The sequence below is a fragment of the Chrysochloris asiatica genome, unplaced genomic scaffold (genome assembly GCF_000296735.1).
Source record: "Chrysochloris asiatica unplaced genomic scaffold, ChrAsi1.0 scaffold00116, whole genome shotgun sequence".
Classification (NCBI taxonomy): Eukaryota; Metazoa; Chordata; class Mammalia; order Afrosoricida; family Chrysochloridae; genus Chrysochloris; species Chrysochloris asiatica.
In genome coordinates, this window is record NW_006408634.1 from 3,506,113 (window position 1) to 3,528,949 (window position 22,837).

At 42.4% G+C, this 22,837-nt stretch overlaps 1 protein-coding gene and 1 pseudogene across 1 annotated transcript; one reads left to right on the forward strand and one right to left on the reverse strand.

The window, feature by feature from the left end:
* Window positions 1-6,457: 6,457 nt before the first annotated feature.
* LOC102832648 (vomeronasal type-1 receptor 4-like) lies at window positions 6,458-7,390 on the forward strand. The gene has a single exon (XM_006868329.1). The coding sequence runs from the start codon at window positions 6,458-6,460 to the stop codon at window positions 7,388-7,390; it is 933 nt and encodes a 310-aa protein (XP_006868391.1).
* Window positions 7,391-8,862: 1,472 nt separating this feature from the next.
* On the reverse strand, window positions 8,863-10,478 carry LOC102833030 (annotated as a pseudogene).
* Window positions 10,479-22,837: the final 12,359 nt, after the last annotated feature.

A 22,837-nucleotide genomic window follows, 5' to 3' on the forward strand; every position in this document is an offset into this window, starting at 1 on the left:
CTTGTTGTGTTAGAACAGCTGCCTCTTGGTTCTGTATGTATACAATGAAGTGTTCTGGAATTCTGATTCTTCCTAATGCTATCCATAATTTGTTATGATCTACACAACTGATTGCCTTTGCATAGTCAATAAAATACAAGTAAACATAAAAAAAAGCAAAGATACAGTTTGAGGACTAAGGTGCACCTGACCCAAATCATGGTATTTTCAATTGCCTAACATGGATGTGAGTCTGTAGAGTTAGAACTTGACTGTAAACCACAGGGTCAGTGGTTCCAGCCCACAAGCCATTCTGTGGAAGAAAGATGAGACTTTCTGCTCCTGCAATGATTTCCAGACTCAAAGCCCTTTACAGGGTTGCCATGAGTCAAAACTGACTTGATTGCATTCAACAACAACAACAACAACAACAACATCAATCTCTGCTGTGTCTAAGCGCATAGGTATCCTGTATATGTCTTCCAAGAAGTGGCTGGTGGGTTTGAACCACCAATTTTGTGATAAGCAGTTCAATGGTGATCCTACAGCACCACATCAGGGCTCGTATCTCCGCCTGTTGTTGTCAAGTGTCATCAAGTTGGTTCCAACTCATAGCGACCCTGTATAGGATTTCTGAGGAGCAGCTGGTGGGTTTGAACTGCCGACCTTGTGATTCACAGTCCAGTGCTGATCCTACAGCTCCACACCAGAACTCCTATCTCTACCTCATGGAGGAGTAAATAAAGGTAAAGTATATTTTCTTCCAAAATGGACATATTCATTGACAGTGAGTCATAGGAATCACTCCAATGATATCTCATATAAAATGTTGACATCTAGTTCTTTTCTTATGTGGATGTCATCAGTGGGCTCAAGCGTGGTAACAATTGTGAGGTTGGCCCAGGATTGGGCAGTGTTTCTTTCTGCTGTGCATAGGGTCGCTGTGAGTCGGTACCGACTCGATGGCACCTAACAACAACAACAACAACATGTCTATAAAAATACTTAGGCACTTTGTCTGATTCCATTTTGTGTTCCTACTTAAATGAGGGTCCAAATCACAGACTGAACATGAGAAAAGTGAACTTCTAGGGGATAAGAAAATCCAAAGAGATTCGTGTCCCCCACATGGCAGACTCCCCTTCCTGGGAGAACTCTTTGTCTTCAGGATGCTGGACAACAAAAAGCCCCTCCCAAACACTTCCAGGATCTCTTTAGACTTGTAATTGGTTTTCATAATTAGTAATTGAGAAAACATTTTCCGGAGATGTTCTCATCTCCCCAAGCCTAAACTGTCAATGCCACTGGAGTTGAAATGATAATTTCTGCTCTGTGGGGAAGAGAGGACACAGGATCAAATACCTGGAGCTCAGGTTCCTGCTTACTTCCTTCAGACATTTGTCCTGTCTGTCACGCCTGTAATGAGCCCTCCATCCTGCAGCAGGAAGGACTTGGTGAGTATTTTCTCTTTCAGACTGAGAGGCAGAGTCTGTGAGGGAAGGAGTTTCTTCAGATTCTGTGTACGTTAACTTGTTAGAAGATAGAAATCTGGGTTTGAAACCTGCTCAGTGCCCCACAGGAAGGAGCACTAAGGCCTAAGCACTAAGAGATGGTGTCCTAGACCCCACTGCAATCCCTGGTGACTCTTAATGTCATTTAGTGCCATCGTGAAAAGAGTGATTTTTGATGTTTCATTCTAGTGACTATGAAATCTGAACTGAGAGTGTTTAAAGGCTCTAGTTCTGAAACTGATCAGCTGTTCAGCCTACTTTGCAGGAATCAAAAGAACTGTCAGGATTATTAGAGGTGTGCCTGTCGCAGCCGGTGCTTGTAATACAGAGTTTATGTGGATCAGCGACGCCTGAGCAGAAACCGTGTGTCTGAGTGGGTGTTGCTGGAATAGAAATGTTTTCTCTAATTCTGGTGTACGATGCATCAGCAGACACAGTAACTGTGTCTCTCCTGAAAACATTCCTGGTTTGCTGATTACAGGGAGACTGCTGTCCCTCTTGAAGGTAAGGAAGCTACATTTAGGAAACAGGTAACTTGGTAATCGTGGGTTTCACCCACTTTCTGTCTCCAGCTGAAATGTATTTTGAGTTTTCTTCTCCAGATTAAAAATATTCTAACATCAATTGAACCAACATTTTAATTTATCAAGTGCACAAGATTTTATATTTTAGTGATTTCATTTTCTATATGTGTATGATATGTTAATATCTCCCACAAATTTGAATTAACTGCTAATCCTTTGACTTGATTTATGTATCAACTAACTGATAAGTATCCAGAGTGAAAATAGTAATGATTTTGTTTAAATAGTACTCTCCACTATTTATGTGGTATAGTGTTTCATATCCCATAGTTCAGGGCACCATCTAAGATTGTTCCATAATACCTATGGTTGTTATCCTTGTCAGGTGCCATCGAGTCAGTTCTAACCCATAGGAACCCTGTGCACAACCGAAGGAAACCCTGCCCAGGCCTGCCTCCATCTCACAATTGTGGTTACACGTGAGCCCATTACTGCTGCCTCTGTGCCTATCCGTATCTGTGATGTTGTTGTTATTGTGAAGGGCCGTCGAGTCAGTTCTGCCTCATAGCGACCCTGTATGGGGTTTCCGAGGAACAGCTGGTGAGTTTGAACTGCCGACCTTGTGGTTCAAACCGACCTTGAGGTCGAGTGTTTATCCTCCTACGCCACACCAGGACTCCTGATAGTTTAGTGTCTGGCGCAGAGGCAAATGAAGCTTTCTGGTTCCATCCTAATATCAAGCCAGCTTTAGATTTCATGACATTCAACCTAGCCACAATACCGGTTCCTATAGTATTGTACTGCAATCAGTCAGCGCATTGATGTTTCATTAGGACCTTTAAAGCTTTCTTCATAATTGATATAGGCCTATGGAATTAATTTTACATACCAATGGAAACTTGTTACAGCCAATACTAGAAATTAAATCATTACCAGTGCTAAAGAAAATGGCCTGGCATCAACACAGAACTAGAATCCTAACTAAGTAACTTGGTTGGTTCTTAAATGCACCAGTTTTGCAACCGACTCAGTCATGTTCAACTCCCCAATTTGCTTCTCACCAGCACCAAAATTTTAGTCCAATCATTTACCATCTCTGTGCCTAAGGTCTCCTTTTGTCTATAATGAAATCATAGTGGTGCCTATCTCATAGACTGAAGAAAGGAGTTACTACATATATACACGGTCCACGTAACATACATTGCAAGTAGTCTTAACGGTGCCTGGGACCGTAATGGTTACGAATCCAGCTGCGAACCGCAAGGTCAACAGTTCGAAACTACCAGTTGTTCCACAGGAGAAAGATGAGGCTTTCTGTTCCTGTAAAGATTTACAGCCTCGGAAACCCTGTACAGGGTCACTATGGGTCGGAACCGACTCCACGGCACATAACCTCTACCACCACCAAGTCCCTTTTTTTTCCTTTTTTCTGTAAGTGTCTTCCATAGGCATTCAGTAAAAGAAAGCTTATCCCAAAAATGTCAAAGGTCCCTATGGAGAGCTCAAGGACAAATCTGTGACTGTTTCTGGTAATTAGCACCTGGGGAAATTCTGTATTCAGAAAACCTGTCTGCACTTCAGGCCTGTTACAGGGAGGTCAAGATTTCAGTTCTGTGGGGAGGTAAGGTCAGGGGTCACAACCGGAATCTCCACGTCTGACTGTCTCTGACTGAGCCCACAGCCCAGAAGCGGGAAGGAGTTGTCAGTAGTTCCTATTTCAAGCTGAGAAGGAATGAGGATTGTCAGGAGTCTGACAAAGAACAGAAAACAGGTTTCTCTTGAGTGTGAACCTAGATAATACCAAATCCCATTTGGGAGGAAGCTGAAGACACAAGCTGAGCTAGAACACAGTGTTAGGGGTCCTAGAGCCCACCCAGTCTCTGAAGTCTTCTAAGAAACATTGTACTTGTTATGTTATTAAGTGCCGTTGAGTCAGTTCTGACCCATAGCAACCCTGTATAGGATTTCCAAGGAGCAACTGGTGGGTTTGAACTGTCCATCTTGTGGTTAGCAGAGAAGTGCTTACCCCAGAGTGCCACACCATGACGCCTAAGATGTATTAGTCTCATTCTTAATGACAGTTATTATTGGGGTTCCATCCAGGGGTGATGAAGCCTGATTTGTGAGGTGCTTAATAGGTACCTGGGTCATACAAGTGACCCTAAAGTAAACAAAACTGTGACAGTTCAAACCCAACAAGCAGTACCAAAGAACAAAGGGCTGGCAGGCAGCTTCTGAAATAGTGTTGTTGTTGTTGTTGTTGTTAGGGGCCATCGAGTCGGTACCGACCCATAGCGACCTTATGCACAGCAGAATGAAACACTGCCTGATCTTGGGCCAACCTCACTATTGTTGCCAAACTTCAGTCCATTGATGCTGCCACTTGGCCAGTCCACCTCACTGGGGGCCTTCCTCTTTTTCTCGGACCCTCCACCTTACCAAACATGATCTCCTTCTCCAGCGACTGGTTCCTCCTGACAATACATCTGAAGCCTGACCTAAGCCATGGTATTTTCAATAAGCTCATATGCATGAGAAAGCTGAATAAGGAATACACTGAAGAATGGATGCTTTTGAGTTATGGTGTTGGAGGAGAATACTGAAAGTGCCATGAGCTGCCAAAAGAACCAACAGCTCTGTGTTGGAAGAAGTGCAGCCAGAGTGCTCCTTGGAGGCCAGGATGTCCAGACATCGTCTCACATACTTCGGACATCTTGTCAGGAGGAACCAGTCACTAGAGAAGGATATCATGTTTGGTAAGGTGGAGGGTCAGAGAAAAAGAGGAAGCCCCCCAGAGAGATGGATTGGGAAAGTGGCAGCATCAATGGGCTCAAGAGTGGCAACAATTGTGAGGTTGGCCCAGGACCGGGCAGTGTTTTGTTCTGTTGTACATAGGGTCGCTACGAGTCGGTACTGACTCGATGGCACCTAACAACAACAACTCTCTAGCCAACAGATTAACCGCCCCACCCCCCACCTTCCTTCCCACCCCTGGTAACCATCAAAGAACATTTCTTTAAGTGTGAAAACCTTTTCTTGACTTTTTACAATACTGGTCTCATACATTATTTGTAGAAGGACTGTAATTCAGAAATCACTTGGTTGTTGAGATGGTAAGTGAAATCATAGACAAGCGTTCCAAATGACTAGACATGAAGTGAGCCTTGTGTGTCTGCAGTAGACACACATGAGCCTTCAGCAATCATCTAATCATGTGTAAAATCTGCATATCAGTGACAATTGGGAGGACCAGAGTATCTTCTCTAACTGTGCATTGATGACGACTTCGAGGAGACAGTAATTGCATCTTGACTGAAAACAAAATGGCCTGTTGCTATGAAGAGGCTGACGTCCTGGTTGAAGTTAGGGAACTTGCATTCCCGGGAAAGGCCACCTTAGAGTGCGAGGGTCAGAGGGCAGCTGTGAGGCTCACAGGTGATAAGGTTTTTGGTAGCGTTTTCACTGGTTACAAATAGTCTGATATTAATCAAAACCATTGAATATTTCATTTCATAAAATGCTCAAGAGTGCATGCCCTTCAGATTTCACTTAACAAATGTGTTTGCATTTTAATATCTTCCACAAGTCTCACCTCATTTTTAGTAGTTTTACTGAACCCAGATATTAATAAGTAGATAATGATATAATTTGAAATGGGTCCTAATTCCGTTTCTACTGTACACTGTTTTCTGCATTAATGTTTCGTGTTCCATAGTTTAGAACATGAACCAAGAATATCCAGTAATTCCTATGATACAGTAAATCCCTGGTACTTTTGTCCTTGACTTTGCCTTGTTCACCAAATATTGAGCCATTGTTACACTTACCAAGTTGTCCTGAGGCAGGTTTCTGTAGTATTATGCTGCAAGCTGTGCCTTAAATAAAATGTCTGAAGCTTTACTTATTGTGGATATTGGATTACGGAATAAATGTGTACACATAAATGCAATCTTGTTACCAGCCATTGGGAAATCAAATATTACCAATCTATAATCAAAGGACAAAGTGTGAAGACACAGCTAACTTTTATTGGAAGCACACAGCAGATTGGCTTTATAAGACAGCATCATGGCTACATGCATGGTTTTTGTTATCATCCCAGACAGTTTCAAGTGCACTTTCTGCACCTAAAGAGCAGGTGTATTTCAACAAACGTCTTCACTTCTCTTTGTCTAACCCCACCCTCCCACAGCCTACTTTAGAATGGGAGTAATAGTATTTCCTGTCTCATAGGTCTGGGAAGAGTAAAGAAGCTAATACTTGTGAAGTCTTCATAGCGGTGATTTCTACATTGTAAGTATCCGCTAAAGTTTATTTTCTTCAACTCTACAAGTTGTAATTAATGATAGGTAGAGAATACAGCACTTCAGTTAACATGATACAGGTGGTCTGTGTCTCATCTTCCCATGCAGGACCCTCTGGCTCTGTAGAGAAATCCCAGAAATGGCCTCCAGAAGTCTGACAATGGGGATCATCTTCTTGTCACAGACTCTACTTGGTATCCTGGGGAATTGTTCTCTTCTTTTCCATTATGTCTTCACTAAATGCAGATTGCGGTCCACACACTTGATTCTCAAGCACCTGACTGTGGCCAATTGCCTGGTCCTTCTCTCTAAAGGAATCCCCCAGACCATGGCAGCTTTTGGATGGAAGGATTTCCTCAATGATTTTGAATGCAAGCTTGTGTTCTATGTTCACAGAATGAGCAGAGGGTTGTCCATCAGCACCGCCTGCCTTTTGAGCATCTTCCAGGTCATCATCATCAGCTCTGGAAACTCCAGGTGGGCAGAGCTGAAGGTGAAAGGTCCCAAGTATGTTGCCTTCTCCATATTTCTTTGCTGGATTCTCCATATGCTGATAAATGTCATTATTCCTATATATGTGACTATCAAGGGGAGCAATAAAACCATCGCAAAGATAAAAGATTTGGTCATCTGTTCTACTCAAGCCTATCACAAAACCACAACTTCACTGTTTGCCGCATTGATAACCTTCCCTGATGCTGTGTGTTTGGGGCTCATGATCTGTACCAGCGGCTCCATAATTTTCATCCTGTACAGACACCAACAGCGGGTCCAACACATTCATAGTAATCACATCTCCCCAAGATTCTCCCCTGAGATCAGAGCCACCCAAACCATCCTTGTCTTCCTAAGCACCTTTGTATCTTTTTACAGCCTCTCCTCCATCCTGCAGATTTATATGGCCCTCTTTAGGAATTCAAATTGGTGGCTGGTGAACATGTCTGCTCTGAGTGCTGCGTGTTTTCCAACAGTCAGCCCCTATGTCCTCATGAGCACGGAATTCGGTGTCTCCAGGTTCTGCTTTGCCTCGATACAAAATACAAAACTTCCTCATCTAACTAGAAATATGTAAAGTGTATGGTTATTCACAAGACTCAACTGTTTGTTGACTCGTCACACAGAATCCATATGAAGCAATCCTATGGCAAGAGACTTGTGCCATACTGACACCAATGCTTATATTGTATATGTGGAAATGTGTGTGGCTATGTACATTTATGAGCCAGGTGAATTTCTAATTCTTCCAGCAATCATTTGAAAAATTGCACAGTCAGAAATGTAAAAGGATTACTAATCACAATAATGAATAACTTTTTTAACCCTAAAATCAGTTTTAATTGACAGGTATAAAGTCATACTAGCTAGTCGGTTGGTTACAATGATACAGAATGCATTTTCTACTTCAATCTTTGTGTTCTTGCTGTATTGTGTATTCCTTTTAAAATAACCAGTTAAATATAGTCAAGTACTATTTGACTTTGCCAGGAATTCCACATGTGTGTTTATGTTGAAGATTTATGTTAATGGATTTGAGATCAGATTTATCAACTCATTTTTGTTTCTTTCATGCCACCTGCTGTTTTCATATCTTTAAAATCTCCTTCCAGTATCTTTTTTAAAAAAATTCTTATACATTTTACTGTGGAAGTTGAATATTAATTTTCTCTTAGATTTTCACCTAGAAATTATAGCATACTTTGAAAAACTGATCACAGTGTCAAAGTATTTAACCTCCAGCTTGACAATACATATAATGGCAACAGGACAGCACTAACCTATTCACCTTCCGTCAGTCTTAAACACAAATTTCTGGAACAAAATTAAAATATTTAAATGCATATTAAATGTCAAAAGTACAGTGGTACGATATTTAAAATACATAAAAGTTGCCTCCTCGTACCACCTCCCAAAGGTAACCACTATTTTGACGCCTCAAAGCATGTTGTTGTTGTTGTTGTTGTTGTTGTTAAGAGCCTTCAAGTCAGTTCTGACTCATAACGACCCTGTATAGGGTTTCCAAGGAGCAGATGGTGACTTTGAACCAACAGCCTTGCACTTCAAACCAACCTGGCGGTCCAGTGCCTTATCCCACAGCACCACCCCAGGACTTTTAAATTCTTGTGGATTGTATATACATGAAATTATAAATAAGACTTCTTTTGTGTTTTGTTTTTTAAATACTATATATTGTTTTGAATTTATCTATATTTTCCCCTTTTATTATTGTGGTAAATAGATGAGTAGCAAAACACTTGCCATTTCATCAAACTTCACATGTGTAATTCAGTGACATGAAATATGTACAGGGTATACAACATTACTATTAACTAACTGCTCCCCAGTGTTTCTAATCCCTTCACAGAAGCTCAATGTCACCTAGACATTGTGTCTTCTTTTACTCCTCCCTCCTGTGTGCCAATGGTACCTCCTAATAAACGTTGATCTCTCTACAGTTGCTTGCTGAAGATACTTTGCATAAAGTGGGACGGTACAGTATTTGTCATTCTGTGACTGACATTTCCCTCTGAACCGTGTCTTCAAGGCTCACCTATGGTGTATCTTATATAAGAAGCTCAGAGAGCTGCAGCTGAGTCATCTATATTCTGGCATTTGGTTGTGGATCATTCATCAGCATCAGCGATGAATTCAAGTGTGTGGATTACATACAATTCATTTAGTCATTCCACTGTTGATCACATGTGGGTGTTTTTCAGTTTGAGGTGACTAGGAAGAGTGCTAGTATGTGAATTCTGTAAAATGTTTTGGCAACACAGCTACAAATCTGTTGGGTATGTGTAGACTTGTTCTTGGGTAATATGTTTGTATCCCTTCTTTGTCAAGAGATGCTACCAAATAGTTCCCTAAAAGGTTTGTACTAATTTTAATACCCTCCAGAGTGTAAGCATTTTCTGATGTAAAAACATCTTTGTCAACACTTATCATTTTCCACCATTTTCTCTTGGTCTCCTTTTTTATACATTTGAGTTATGATGTTGGAAGAAAATATTAAAAGTAGCATGGACCATCAAAAGAACAAACAAAATCTGTGTTGGAGGAAGTATAGCCAGACTGCCCCTTAGAAGCCAAGATGGCCAGACTTCATCCCTCACATTTCAGACATATTATCAGGAGGGACAAGTCCCTGGAGAAGAGCATCATGCTTGCTAAAGTGGAGGGTCAGCAAAAAAGAGGAAGACCCCTAATGAGATGGACTGGCATATTGGCAGCAACAACTAAGAGGTTGGTACGAGACCAGGCAGTGTTTTATTCTGTTGTGCACAAGGTTGCTATGAGTCAGTACTGACCTGACAGCACCTAACAACAACATCAGGTAGTGGGATGTTGCTGCCTTGTTTCACAACAGTTGACATGAGCGGTCCATTTAGTGCCTGGCTCAGTACCACAGGTGCTGCCCATCCTGAGAAACCCTCCAGGAGGCCTGGGTCAGGACCACTGCCCATGTGTAGGTCACAGTTCAGAGGCATACCAAATGTGTAGAGGAAGAAGTTCTGAAGTACAAGGGACAACCGCTGTTGCTTCCTGGGCATCTCTTTGATACTCCTGAAATGAGGTCATACAGGACAAGGAGCAGCTGTCCCAGTGGGTGATGTGTGGGGACATGGGGCCAGCAGCAGCCACTGGAGGGGGTCCAGGAAATGTGTTCTGGGGATCGTGGAGGCCACCGGCTGTATAGCAAACCCCTGCTGCCGTCAGCCTCAGCAACAGGGCTAACCCCTGGCAGGTGGAGAGGGCGATGCTGGAGGCAGAGGTGATAGAATAGAGCTGTGCTTCTCATCTGGAGAGTGCTCGGCACCTGACCACCAAGTAACATTGCAGCATTGAAGGTAGATCACCACATTGTTGTTCACACCATAGAGTAGGGCTGATAGTGCAAAGGGGGCAGCCTGGCACCAGGATGGGGGCCCCTGTGGCTAGGTTTGCCATCCCAGCAGGAATGGAAAAGTGCACAACAGCAGCTTGGTCAACTCAGTCAAGGGCATGGCTGAAGAGAGCTGGAAGGGCACTCGACCATCTGCATGGCACAGTGCCAGCCAAGGGGCATGGGCACCATACATGGCAGGAGGCAGTAGTAGCATCAGCATCCAGCAGGCCTGCCTGGGGCAGCCCAGGCCTGACAAACCCCCATCCTCTACACTCATGTCCACACCAGATCCCAGGTGGCCTCTGTAGTGAGGGGCAGCAGGAAGGTTGTAACTTATCAGAAGAAACTCAAGCTGTGGAGTCAGCTCCCGGGAGGGAGGCACTGTGGTGCGTTTCCAGAGAACACTGAAGATCTGAATCACCAACAGACTCCACAGTCAGAACTGGAAGAGGAATGAGCGGGTGGCCCTTGAAGCCACAGTCTCAGAGCCAGTTCCATGGGTCAGGGAGGAAAGAAAGAATCCATGGGGTAGGCTGACTGGCTACTGTCCACCCTCTGCAGGAAGGGAATCAAGGAGGCAGGAAGGATGGACACAGCAAATGGATGACACACAGAGAAGTGAGATATGGTATCTGTGATCCAAAGGTCTTCATCTCCACCCAGAGGACCCTGTTTCTTATCCTGTCTCGCCCATGGGATCCAGAGCTAGTCGGGCCCCTTGCATAGTGACTGTAGATAGTCTCTCAATATCTTCTCCACAATGGGCACAGCATATGCCTGGGATGTAGATGCTAATGCAAATGCCCACAACAAAGCCCAATACTGCTGATGCCCTTAGTTTTGCTACTACATAACTGGCCAGAGAGCCTTTGAGGAATGGAGAGGATACAAGTGAACCCTCCTGGCCCATACCACTGCTGAGGCCAACTGCTGTATCCGACAATTGGATATGACCTGAGCAGAGAGATTAAGCACCCGAGTAGAGGCAAAAGGAGATGAGAAATAAAAGGATGACACAAGACACAAGTGAAATAAGAAAAGTTGAGACCAGGTGGGACGCAGCACTCTGATGGAGCTACTTACTGCAACACCAACCAAGGCAGCGAGTTTATTACATACACAGCTCAAGGGGAGGTGCTTGAGGGAGGGTAAGGAGAACAAGAACATCTTGTACTGAAGGTGCCAGCAGCAAGCAGAACTTTATCAGTAAAACTGTAATTTGTGGTAGCTAGCTAGAACACTGTTTAGGGCAGCTAGAATGTTGTGCAGGCTGAGCTGAAGGACATAGCTAAATACAAGGAAAGACCTTGCAAGTTCTCTGTCCCTTGAGGCAGCCCTGCAAGTTCCTCAGGGGCAGGGCTTGACTTGGAAGCAGCCCGAGTTTCTGGACCACAACTGTTCAGTTGCAATCCTTCAGTTAAACTACCCCCAAGTTAGGGATCTTCGGCTCAGCTGCTCCCAACATGCCACTGCTTACTTAGTCTTCTCACACCACTGCAAGTGCTCCCTCTGATTCTTGAGAAATGCAGACCCTTCAGCTTGGGCACAGAATCCTTGTCATCTGCCATCTTCATTTTCCTCGTTTTCACTGACCCTCTACTTTACCAAGCAGAATGCCTTTCTCCAGGGACTGGTCCATCCTGATAACATGTCCAAAGTATGAGAAACAAAGGTTTGCCATCCGGTTTCTTAAGAGCATTCTGGTTGCATTTCTTCCAATATAGATTTGTTTGTTCTTCTGGCCATCCATGACAAGTTCAATATTCTTCTGCAACACAATAACTCAAATGCATCAATTCTTCTATGGTCTGTATTCACTCCCTGACAACCAGCGATGGCCAGTCTTTATCTGCAGCCTGACCCCTTCCTGGAACTAAAATAGAAACTTCCAGTTAATCTATTGTACAACTCAACTTGAAAGTCTAGGACCCATGCTAAGATTACCAAGTCAATTAAACACCCAAAAAAAAAGACCAAACCATTTGGTATTGCGTCAACTGACTGATGTGTTTTAGAGTAGAACAGTGCTCCATAGGGTTTTAAGTGACTGTCCTGGTATGGTGCTGTGGGTTAATGCATCAGACTTGCAGCCATTTGAACTGCCAGGTCAGCAGTTCACGCTCACCAGCTGCTCCTTGGAAACCCTATACAGGGTTGCTATGGGTCAGAACCGACTCTACGGCACTTCACAACAACAAACTTTCAAAAGTAGATCAAGGTGCCTCTGGGTAGATTCAAACCAACAAGACTTCAGTTATAAGGGAGCACTTACCTGTTTGCATCAACCAACAACTCTTAACAAGAATATTATAGAAGCTTATTTTCCCCATTACCTGTTCCTCCTCCAGTTTCAATGACTCAGTAAATATTAATCCTATGGAATCTGTCACTCAAGCCTGAAATCTCAGTCTTATCATTAATTATTATTTTTCTCACATCTCTCTTCAAGGGAGTGGATTAAAAGCTGGGTCAGCAGTTCAAATCTATCAGTCACTCCACAGAAGAAAGATGAGGCTTTCTGCCCCTGTAAAGATTTACAGCCTCTGAAACCTTATATAGGGTTGCTATGAGTCAGGACCAACTCCACAGCACACTAGCCCTACCACTCCTATCATCATGGAGTCCTGATGTGACGCTGTAGGATAAGTATTGGACTGCTAATAAAGTTGGTAGTTCATCTGCATCAGCAGTTCCTTGATAACCCTATGCAGAAGTGCTGTGAGTTAGAACCAACACAACGATAAGCAACAACAATTCTCATCCTATCCTTCGTATAATCGAGCAGGTTTTACCTCTCAAAACTCTACTGCATTGCAGTTTTCTCAATTTACAACAGTAGATTCAATATTTACCTATCACCTGAATTACTGCAATATTTACTTAACAGTTCCCAACTTTCTCTATTTCGCCCCTACAATTTCTTTCCCCCAGAGAAAGCCAGGTAATAATTTGCAGTGTGTTTTGGGTAATGTAATGGTTAGGGTTCTGTGTCAATTCCACTAGGGCAGGATTTCTAGAGGTTTAGCAGTTGAGATGTGCTTATTCCCATAGTGATGAAACCAAATACAGGTATAGTTAGCTCTATGATGAGTGGCTATGAGCAGCAGGGATGCCTCCTTGGAGGTGTGACCTGCTCCAGATGTAATGGACACAAAGGAGGGATTCTCTCTCTCTCTCTTCTGCTGGAGACTCTACAATTCAAAGATAATAAACTTCTTTACACACACACATACATATACATATTTTACTGGTTTTGCTTCTCTATAAAATCCAGCATAAGACAGGTAGTAATTTTTCCTTCACTTCTTACATTGACCTCATCTCTCACTTCACATCTTGTGTCTCTCCTGTCCCACGAGACAACAGGCCCAAGGCCTGAATTCTACCCTTCCCATCATCCTGGAGGACTATCCTGTGCCTCATGCCACCGAATTAGTGCTTACTTCCAGAATGTTCTTCAACAGGATCTAGCTGACTCCTTATTACACAAATCACAGCTTAATGTCATCTTCCATGACCATTCAATTAAATAGCATGCCTGTAGTACCATTCCAATACACCGTTTTGTTCTACATTACCACAGAGCATTGATAACAATTTTATGTTTACTTGGTTTGTTTTCTTAAATTAATGTATTGAGTATCACAGGTCCAAAGATGGTTCAAATGACTTCTCCTTGACTACTGACGTAAAGGTTGGTGGTTTGGACATACCAGCAGCTACATGGAAGAAATGTCCAATAATCTGCTTCCATGAAAATTGTTGTCAAGAAAACCCTATGAGCAGTTCCACTCTGTGTCTCACAGGTTAATCGGGAGATGGAATCAACCCAAAGGCAGCAGTTCTGATTCTTGCTTTACTTTGTAGACTGGGTGCTTCTGTTCTGAGAAACGATTCTGTAAACATTTCTCATACTTCTGTTGATACTGTTCAGTTTGGAATTGGTACTTCATCAGAAGGAACGTGGGTGATGACAGTAGTTTGCCTCAAGTGCTAATCTAAAGGTTGACAATTCTAAACCACATAGTGTCTCTACTGAACAAATGCCTGAAGATCCACTTCCATAAAGATTACAGTCAAGAAAGCCCTATGAAGCACTTTTACACTGTAACAAAAGGGGTTTGTTTCCATGTGTTGGGGGTATAGGATAAGCATTCAACTTTAAGGTCAGTTTGAACCGCAAGGTTGGTGGTTCAAACTCACCAGCCATTCCTCAGAAACCCTATACAGGGTCGCTATGAGTCAGAACCAATTTGACGGCACTTAACTACCACAACAACAATCCACAACAATTTCTTCAGAACTCAGTATGGGCACAATGTATTTTCCTAGAAATGTTCCATTTCATCTGAATTTCCTAGTTAATTTATACTGAGTTAGAAATGAGGGTGGTGTTTTCTAACCGCTATTGATAACATGCTTTTATGTTCACAATTACACATCGGAAGTCCTCCTGAGGGACTCAGTTTCTCTAACAATAAAGTAGATGACAATGATACGCAGGGGTCTGAGGATTAGCAAATTATTAAATTTGGGTAGAAGAACTTTTCAAAATAGCAGAGACTCCAGTGAGAACCACGGGTTGCCTTCCAGTCTCTCCTATCTCAGACCTCAGCCTCTCCTGCTGCCAACATTGGAGCCCTTGCCTACCTCAAGAGATTATGGAAAATGATGAGTCTCCAGGATGCACCAGTGGTCTCTTTAGAGATGCTCACCAGACACTTGAGTTTCCAGGAATTAAAAAGTGGTCCAATGTTTTTCAGAATTTCTCTCAGCTCCCTAGTGGTGAGCTATCAAGACCGTTACAGGTGCAATACTAATTGAAGTTCTGTGGGGAGGTGAGATCACACAATCTCTAACCTATATCTCAGGGTCTGGTTGCTGGTCTTTCATATCTGTATTGGCTGTTGTGACCATCACTGATCCCATCATCCTGGCAGGAGGTAGGAGTCATGTGAATAGTTTTTATTGGGAGAATCAGAAGTTGGGTGAGTGATCGTATCTCAAAAAGAAATTTCTCTGGGATCGAACTGGCCCTTTACTAGTGTCACACTGGAACTCAGTCCCTGAAGCAAGAGCAGTGTTTTTGAGGGAAGGCTGGAGGTCTGCAATGTGACACTAACCCTTGGCTTTACAAAAGGCAATTTATTGGTTCTTGATTTTGGATCCAAGTGGTATCAAATTCTGAATTGTATGTATGTACGTGCTTCAAGGTTGTAATGTTATAATTAATCGGTCATCAATTATGGTGTACAAAAATCACAAGAAAATGTCAGGAGTACTGTATTCATTTCTTTGCATTTAATGAGTAGGTAACATGGCACTAATTGAATTACTTAATTCTCAGCAGAAACTCTGTAAATAGGTGACAGTAAGGAGAAAAGAATTGTTTGTGTGTCATTTTGGTGTAAAATGCTTAATCAAGGCAGTCCATGTATATCTATTGAAAATATCTGTGCTTTGTTATGCAATCAAACTGAGAGATTCTTTTTTTTTCCTGAATAAGGAAAAGGACTTCTAAGGATACGTTGTTTTTGTAAGTGAGCATTTTAGACAGCAGCAAACAATCCAGGACTTCAGACTATCAATTGAAGGCACATATGTTTCTTGTGGAATTTTCTCTGGTTTAAAAATATTCCAGTGTTATTTCCAAGCTTACTACTCATCTCCCTCTCATTACAGTTTGTCCAAAACCCAAGACTCGGTTCTTCCAATTCCATCCTGCAGATTGGCTTTACGCTTCAATATCTCTCCCCAAACGAATACTAATAATAATTCATCTTCATTTTTCAGAAACAACACACATACGACACCTGATTTCTGATGAAGATTCATTTCGTTTGTACTACAAAATACATGGTCAGACATTTACGGTCTATGTCCTAGAATTAGGACCACAGCATGCTTTTTGTACAATATAATTTCTGTGATGGATGTCATTAGACTTTAATTCCTGACCCCACCCCCAGCCCACCCCCCAAAAAAGCAAAAAATTCTGTTACTTTATTAATATGTATTGAAGCAATACAGTTCTGTTCTGTTATGGAATATTATTCAGGGTATCGGCATTGCATTAAAATCTAAACCTTGATTCAGAAGTGATGTCGGTCTATGGAGTAAAAACTTTAAGTAACGGGAAATTGGAGTCCTGGTGTGGCACTGTGGGTTAATGCGCTGGACTATAACGTCGGTTTGAACAACAAGGTTAGCAGTTCAAGCTCACCAGCCCCTCCTCAGAAACCCTCTACAGGGTCACAATGAGTCAGACCTAACTCGATGGTAGTTAACAACAACAACAATGTGAAGTTGTTAGAACTAAACTTGTAAAGTGTATTTGAAATGTGAGAGATAGTTAGACTCTTTGGAGACAGTTATGAGAGCACTCTGATGGAATAGCAGTGCCGGTGGTGGTCATGGTGTGCCGTGGAGTCAGCTCCAGCTCATAGCGACCCTGTATAGGGTTTCAGGGCTGTAAATCCTTACAGGAGCAGAAAGCCTCATCTTCCTCCTGCAGAATCGCTGGTAGTTTCGAACTGCTGAGTGTGGGGTTAGCAGCCCGACTCATAACCACCACGCTCGTCACCAGAGTTCCTTAGTCAGGCTGCAGAGCAGGCCCCAATACCACAGCAACCCGATGATCCAGGTTCAGAATCTGATTATACCTCCTTAAAATGATTATCCTAAGCTCCCTGTGGTCAAACTCTGTCTGACAAACAAGAGTAGGATTAGCTCCTGAAGTATACAGTCTTGTATCTAAAATACTTTAGAATATGTTTGTTAAACATTAGTAACAGTGACTAAATTCATTGTGAGTGCTACAAAACACACAGAAAATACTGGGATTCTCTTAACAAAGTAAACGTATTCAGAAATTGATTTTCAAGTGAAGTTATAGTCAGTAGAGAGCTTTGTATTTTAATTTCCATAAACAAAGTAGTCTGTAGCACGTGTCCCCATGTATCCCCAAAGCTTGTGAATCTGACTTGAAGGTCCTAGGTACTGATAGAATGCTCTTCTTGGATATAAAACTCGCCATGATCCACATATTCCAAATAGTCATTGGAGTCCTGGGCAATTTCTCACTCATAGTTCATTACATCTGCCTCTACTCCCCTGGATTCAGGTCACGGTCCACAATCTTAATTCTGACACACCTGACTATCGCCAATTCCTTAGTCATTTGTGCCAATGGGATCCCACAAGCAATGGCAGCTTTGGGGCTGAAAGAGGTCTTTGAAGATTCTGTATGCAAATTTGTTTCATATATTCAGAGAGTGGCCCGGGGTGTAGCCATTGGCAGTACCTGCCTATTAAGTGTCTTCCAGGCCATCACCATCAGCCCCAGGGACTCCAGATGGGCAGACCTTAAGCTAAAAACTCTAAATTACATCGGTCCCTACAGTATCCTCATGTGGCTGCTGCAAATACTAGTCAATGCCAGTTTTCCTATTTATGTGTTTGGCAAATGGAGCAACGAAACCATCACAAAGAAAAATGGTTTTGGGTATTGTTCTTTTCCACTTAATGACAATATCACATTCTTACTCTTTGCAGTACTGATTTCCTCCCATGATGCTGTGTGTTTGGGGCTCATGCTCTGTGCCAGCAGCTTCATGGTTTTCATCCTGTACAGACACAAGCAACGGGTCAAACACATTTATAGGAACAATCGTTCCCACAGATCCTCCCCTAATATCAGAGCTTTCCACAGCATCCTCTTTCTGGTGAGCACCTTTGTGTTTTTCTATGCTCTCTCTTCCATTATTTATGCTTACTTGGCTTTTTTTGATAATCCAAGTTGGTGGCTGTTGAACATGTCTTCATTCATCACTGGGTGTTTCCCCACAATCAGTCCTTTTATCCTCTTGAGAAGTTGTGTTTGCTTTGCGCCATCCAGTCGGTTCTGACTCAGAGTGAGTCTATGCACAACAGAATGAAACACTGTCCAGTCTTGCACAATTCTCACAATTGTTGTTACACTTGAGCCCACTGTTACTGCCACTGTGTCAATCCATCTCAGTAGAGGTGCTCCTCTTTTCTGCTGACCCTCCCTTTACTAAGCATGATGTCCTTCTACAGGGCCTGGTCCCTCCTGATAATGTGTCCCAGGTAGGAGAGTGGTCTCACCATCCTGGCTTCTAAGGAGCATTGTGGATGTACTTCTTCCAACATAGATTTGTTTGTTCGTCTGACAGTCCGTGGTACTTTCACTATTCTTTTTCAACATAACTCAAATGCGTCAATCTTCCACAGTCCATATTTATTGTACAATTTTCACAAGCATATGAAACTACTGAAAATAGCATGGCTTGGGTCAGATGCACCTTAGTCCTCAAACTGATATCTTTCCTCTTGAATACTTTAAAGAGGTCTGACGTTTTTGACAACTTCAATCATTTCTCCATTTATCATGATGTTATTTACTGGTCCAGTAGTGAGGATTTTTGTTTTCTTGACACTGAGGTACAATACATATTTAAGGCTGTGGTCTTTGATCTTCATCAGTTTAAGTATTTTAAGACTTCTTCACTTAACAGCAATCAAAGCTGTATCATCTGCATATGGCAGGTTGTTAATGAGCCTTCCTCCAATCCTGATGCCACATTGTCCCTATGTACTTCAGCTTCTTGGTTTCTTTGCTCAACATACAGATTAAATAACGGTGGAGAAAAAAGACAGCCCTGCGCACAGGAAAAGTGACCCCTGTTTACTGAGACTTTGTTGTGTCTGCTGTGGAAGAAATGCTTAATTTCCATCTCTCATCAGAAAACTATAATCCATATATTTTGCACTGTGATCAGTCATTGATGAACTCTCTCACACAGAATCCTAACAGTTGCTGGCCAGTCTCGTTAATGAGAAAGTGAAGAACTAGAATGACCAGGAATCTGTCCTGATGATCAATAAATAGTAAATAAGAGCAACAATAATCGTTAGTGAAATCTGATGTCATTGTCATGTACGTAATTCTAGAGTTTCGTGTAAGTACTTCTAGATTTGTACTTTATTAATGGCGGCAATGGAGAAGTCCAGAGCCTGTATTATAATAAATGATTCGTCCAGAAATAATGTGACAGTTGTTGTTGTTAGTTGTCGCCAAGTCACCTCCAGTTCATGGCAGCTTTATCGTATGAAACATCCCCTGATTCTGTACCATCTTCACAAACATTGGTGTATTTGAGACCATTGTTGTAGCCACTTTGTTATTCTAACTCATGGAGTGTCTCCATTTTGGATCAACTTTCTACTTTATCAACGTGTCTGTCTCCAGCTCTTGGGTCTCTTTTGATGATGCCCTCAGTGTAAGTGGGACTAAGTCTCATCATCTTTGATTCCAAGAAACATTCTGGTTGTACTGCCTACAAGACGGATGAAATAAAGTGTAACTTCTATCTATAACTGTCTTGGAGTGTGTATTTTTCATCTGCGATGTTTTAAAAATTTTCTAACACTAAATGAACATGAGAACCAAAGGTCAATTTCATAAAAGAAATATCTAGATAGAGTTTTGGGGAAACGGTTCCTTTGGGAGTGAGGTATGACCCTACATTATAATATTGTCTTAGAAGTGGACTGGAGGAAGTTGGAGGAAAATTAAGCTAATGTTACTGAAGGAATCAGAAGCCAGACTCTCAGTTTTGTTCTTTACATCCTAAGAGAAATGGCGGACATTTGGAATATGTCAATGTTTCTACAGAGAGGTTGTGGTTCCTGTTGTTAGGTGCCTCTGAACCAACTCTGTCTTGTCCTGTGCCATCCACACAATCATTCCTCTGTTTGAGCCCATTGTTACAACCACTGTGTCAGCCATCTCATTAATGGTCTTCCTCTTTTTCGCTGACATTCTGCTTTACCCAGTAGGACATCCTTTTTCAGAGACAGATCCCTACAGATGACATGGCTTGCCCTCACTTCTAAGGAGCATGCTGGCTGTCCTTCCTGCGCAGATTTGGTCATTCTTCTGTCAGTCCATGGCACGTGTAATATTCTCTGTGAATGCCAGAGTTCAAAGCCATCAGTTCTTCTTCAAGTTTCATTGTTCAATATTCGCGTGCATGTGAGACAACTGAAATTACCAAGGTTTGGGTCAGTGCCCCTTAGTCCTCAAAGTAACATGTTTACTTTTCAACACTTTAAAGAGGTCTTTTGCAGCAGATTGGCCCAATGCACTACATCGTTTGATTTCTCAGCTGCTGCTTCCATAGGAGTCGATTGATGATTCAAGTAAAACAATATCATTGACAACATCGATGTTTTCTGCATTTACCATGATGTTGCTTATTGGTCCCATTATCAGGATTTTTGTTTTGTTTTGTTTTCTTTGAAGTATAATCCGAGTCGAAGTCTAATCCAAATATTTGGTATTCATCAATAAGTACTTCAACAGTAGCAGACGGTGTTGTTTTTACTCCCTTTAAGTCATATGCATGGGCCTTCAACAAGTTTTTGGAAAAGTGGAATGAAAAGATAATGGAATTTTTCCATAAACCTTTAAAAACCACTCATATATAGCTATATGTTGTTGTAAAATGCCGTCGAGTCAATTCCAACCCATAGCAACCCTGTATAGGGTTTCCAAGGAGCAGCTGGTGAGCTTGAACCACTGACTTTGCAGTTCAAACAACTTTGCAATCTGACATATTAGCCCATAGCACCATACACATTTATACATATGAAGGGAACGCAAGATCAATTTGAACAGCAAGGTGGTGGTTCAAACCCAACAGCCACTCCTCAGGAACCTTATACAGGATCACTATGAGCCAGAACCAATTTTGTCCTCCTTGCAGCCAGAGGTGGAGTGTGCAATCATCACTACAGCAGCTGAGCCCAGATTTACGACTTCAACCAATTAACAACAATCTACCAGAATTTCTAAGGCATATCCAGAGGGTTTATCAGATTTTTTTCAGGTGGTAGAGTGAAAGAATGCCAACTGAGGTGTTTCAACAAACCGATGCAGCATTGGAGGTGTTTATGCATCTATACCTAGAAATTTGGAAAACAGCTACCAGGTCAACTGACTGGTGTTGTTGTTGTTGTTAGGTGCCATCAAGTTGGTACCAATTCATAGCAACCCTGTGCACAACACAACAAAACACTGCCCAGTCCTGGGCCAGCCTCACAATCATTGCTATCCCTGAGCCCATTGCTACTGCCACTTGGCCAATCCATCTCATTGGAGGTCTTCCTCTTTTTCTCTGACCCTCCACTTTACCAAACATGATATCCTGCCTCAGGGACTGGTCCCTCCTGATAATATGTCCAAAGTGTGAGAGATGAAGTCTGGCCATCCTGGCCTCCAAGGAGCATTCTGGCTGTACTTCTTCCAACACAGATCTGTTTGTTCTTCTAGTAGTCCATGGTACTTTTAATATTCTTCTCCAACACCATAACTCAAATGCATTCATTCTTATACGGTCTTCCTTATTTATTGCCCAGCTTTCACATGCATATGACCATGGTTTGGGTCAGATGAACCTCAGTCCTCAAACTGAAATCTCTGATTTTGAACACTTTAAAGAGGTCTTGTGCAGCAGATTTGCCTAATGCAATAAGTCGCTTGAAGAGCAAAGATGTCAGCTTGCAGACTAAGGTGCGCCTGACCCAGGCCATGATATTTTCAATAACCTCATAAGCATGCAAAAGCTGGACAGTGAATAAGGAAGACCGTAAAAGAATTGATGTCTTTGAGTTATGGTGTTGGAATAGAATACTAAAAGTGCCATGGGCTGCCAAAAGAACCAATAGATCTGTTTTGGAAGAAGTACAGCCAGAGTGCTCCTTCGAGGCCAAGATGGCCAAACTCCGTCCCTCATATTTGGACATATTGTCAGGAGGGAACAGTCACTAGAGAAGGATATCATGTTTGGTAAGATGGAGGGTCAGCTAAAAAAAGGAAGACCCCCAACGAGATGGATTGGCCAGGTGGCAGCATCAATGGACTCAAGCGTGGCAACAGTAGTGAGATTAGCCCAGGATTGGGCAGTGTTTCGGTCTGCTGTGCATAAGGTCACTATGAGTTGGTGCCGACTCGATGGCACCTAACAGCAACAGCTTCCATGAGTGTTGATGTGGAGCCAAGCAAGATGAAATCTTTGATAATTTCCATCTTTTTTCCATTTATCATGATGTTATCATGATAACTTAATCCCAAGATTGTGAGATGGGTAATATTACCCTCCCTGTATTGGAGATACTACACAGATCTCATGATGAGTCTTTAGGTACACCTGTTCAAGTCATGCTTCCTCAGAAGTGCAAAGGTTAACTATCTTGGTGCTAAGCAAAAGCTTGGAGATTTGAGGCCACCCAGAGGTCCCAGGCAGTGTTTTGTTCAGTTGTGCATAAGGTCTCCAGGCAGTTGTAATCTGGAACATATGGTGTCATCATTATGACATATTATGTTATTGTTAAGTGCTATGGAGTCAGTTCCAACGCATACCAACCCTGCATAGGGTTTCCTAGGAGCAGCTGGTAGCAGCTGATGAGCTAGAACCATCAACTTTGCAGTTCAAATCAACTTTGCAGTTCAGTACATTAACCCACAGCGCCACACCAGGACTCCCAGTTTATTGTAGAAGCTTCTTTTTCCTTGTTGCCTGTTCTAGAGTTCTCAGTGACTCACTAAATCCC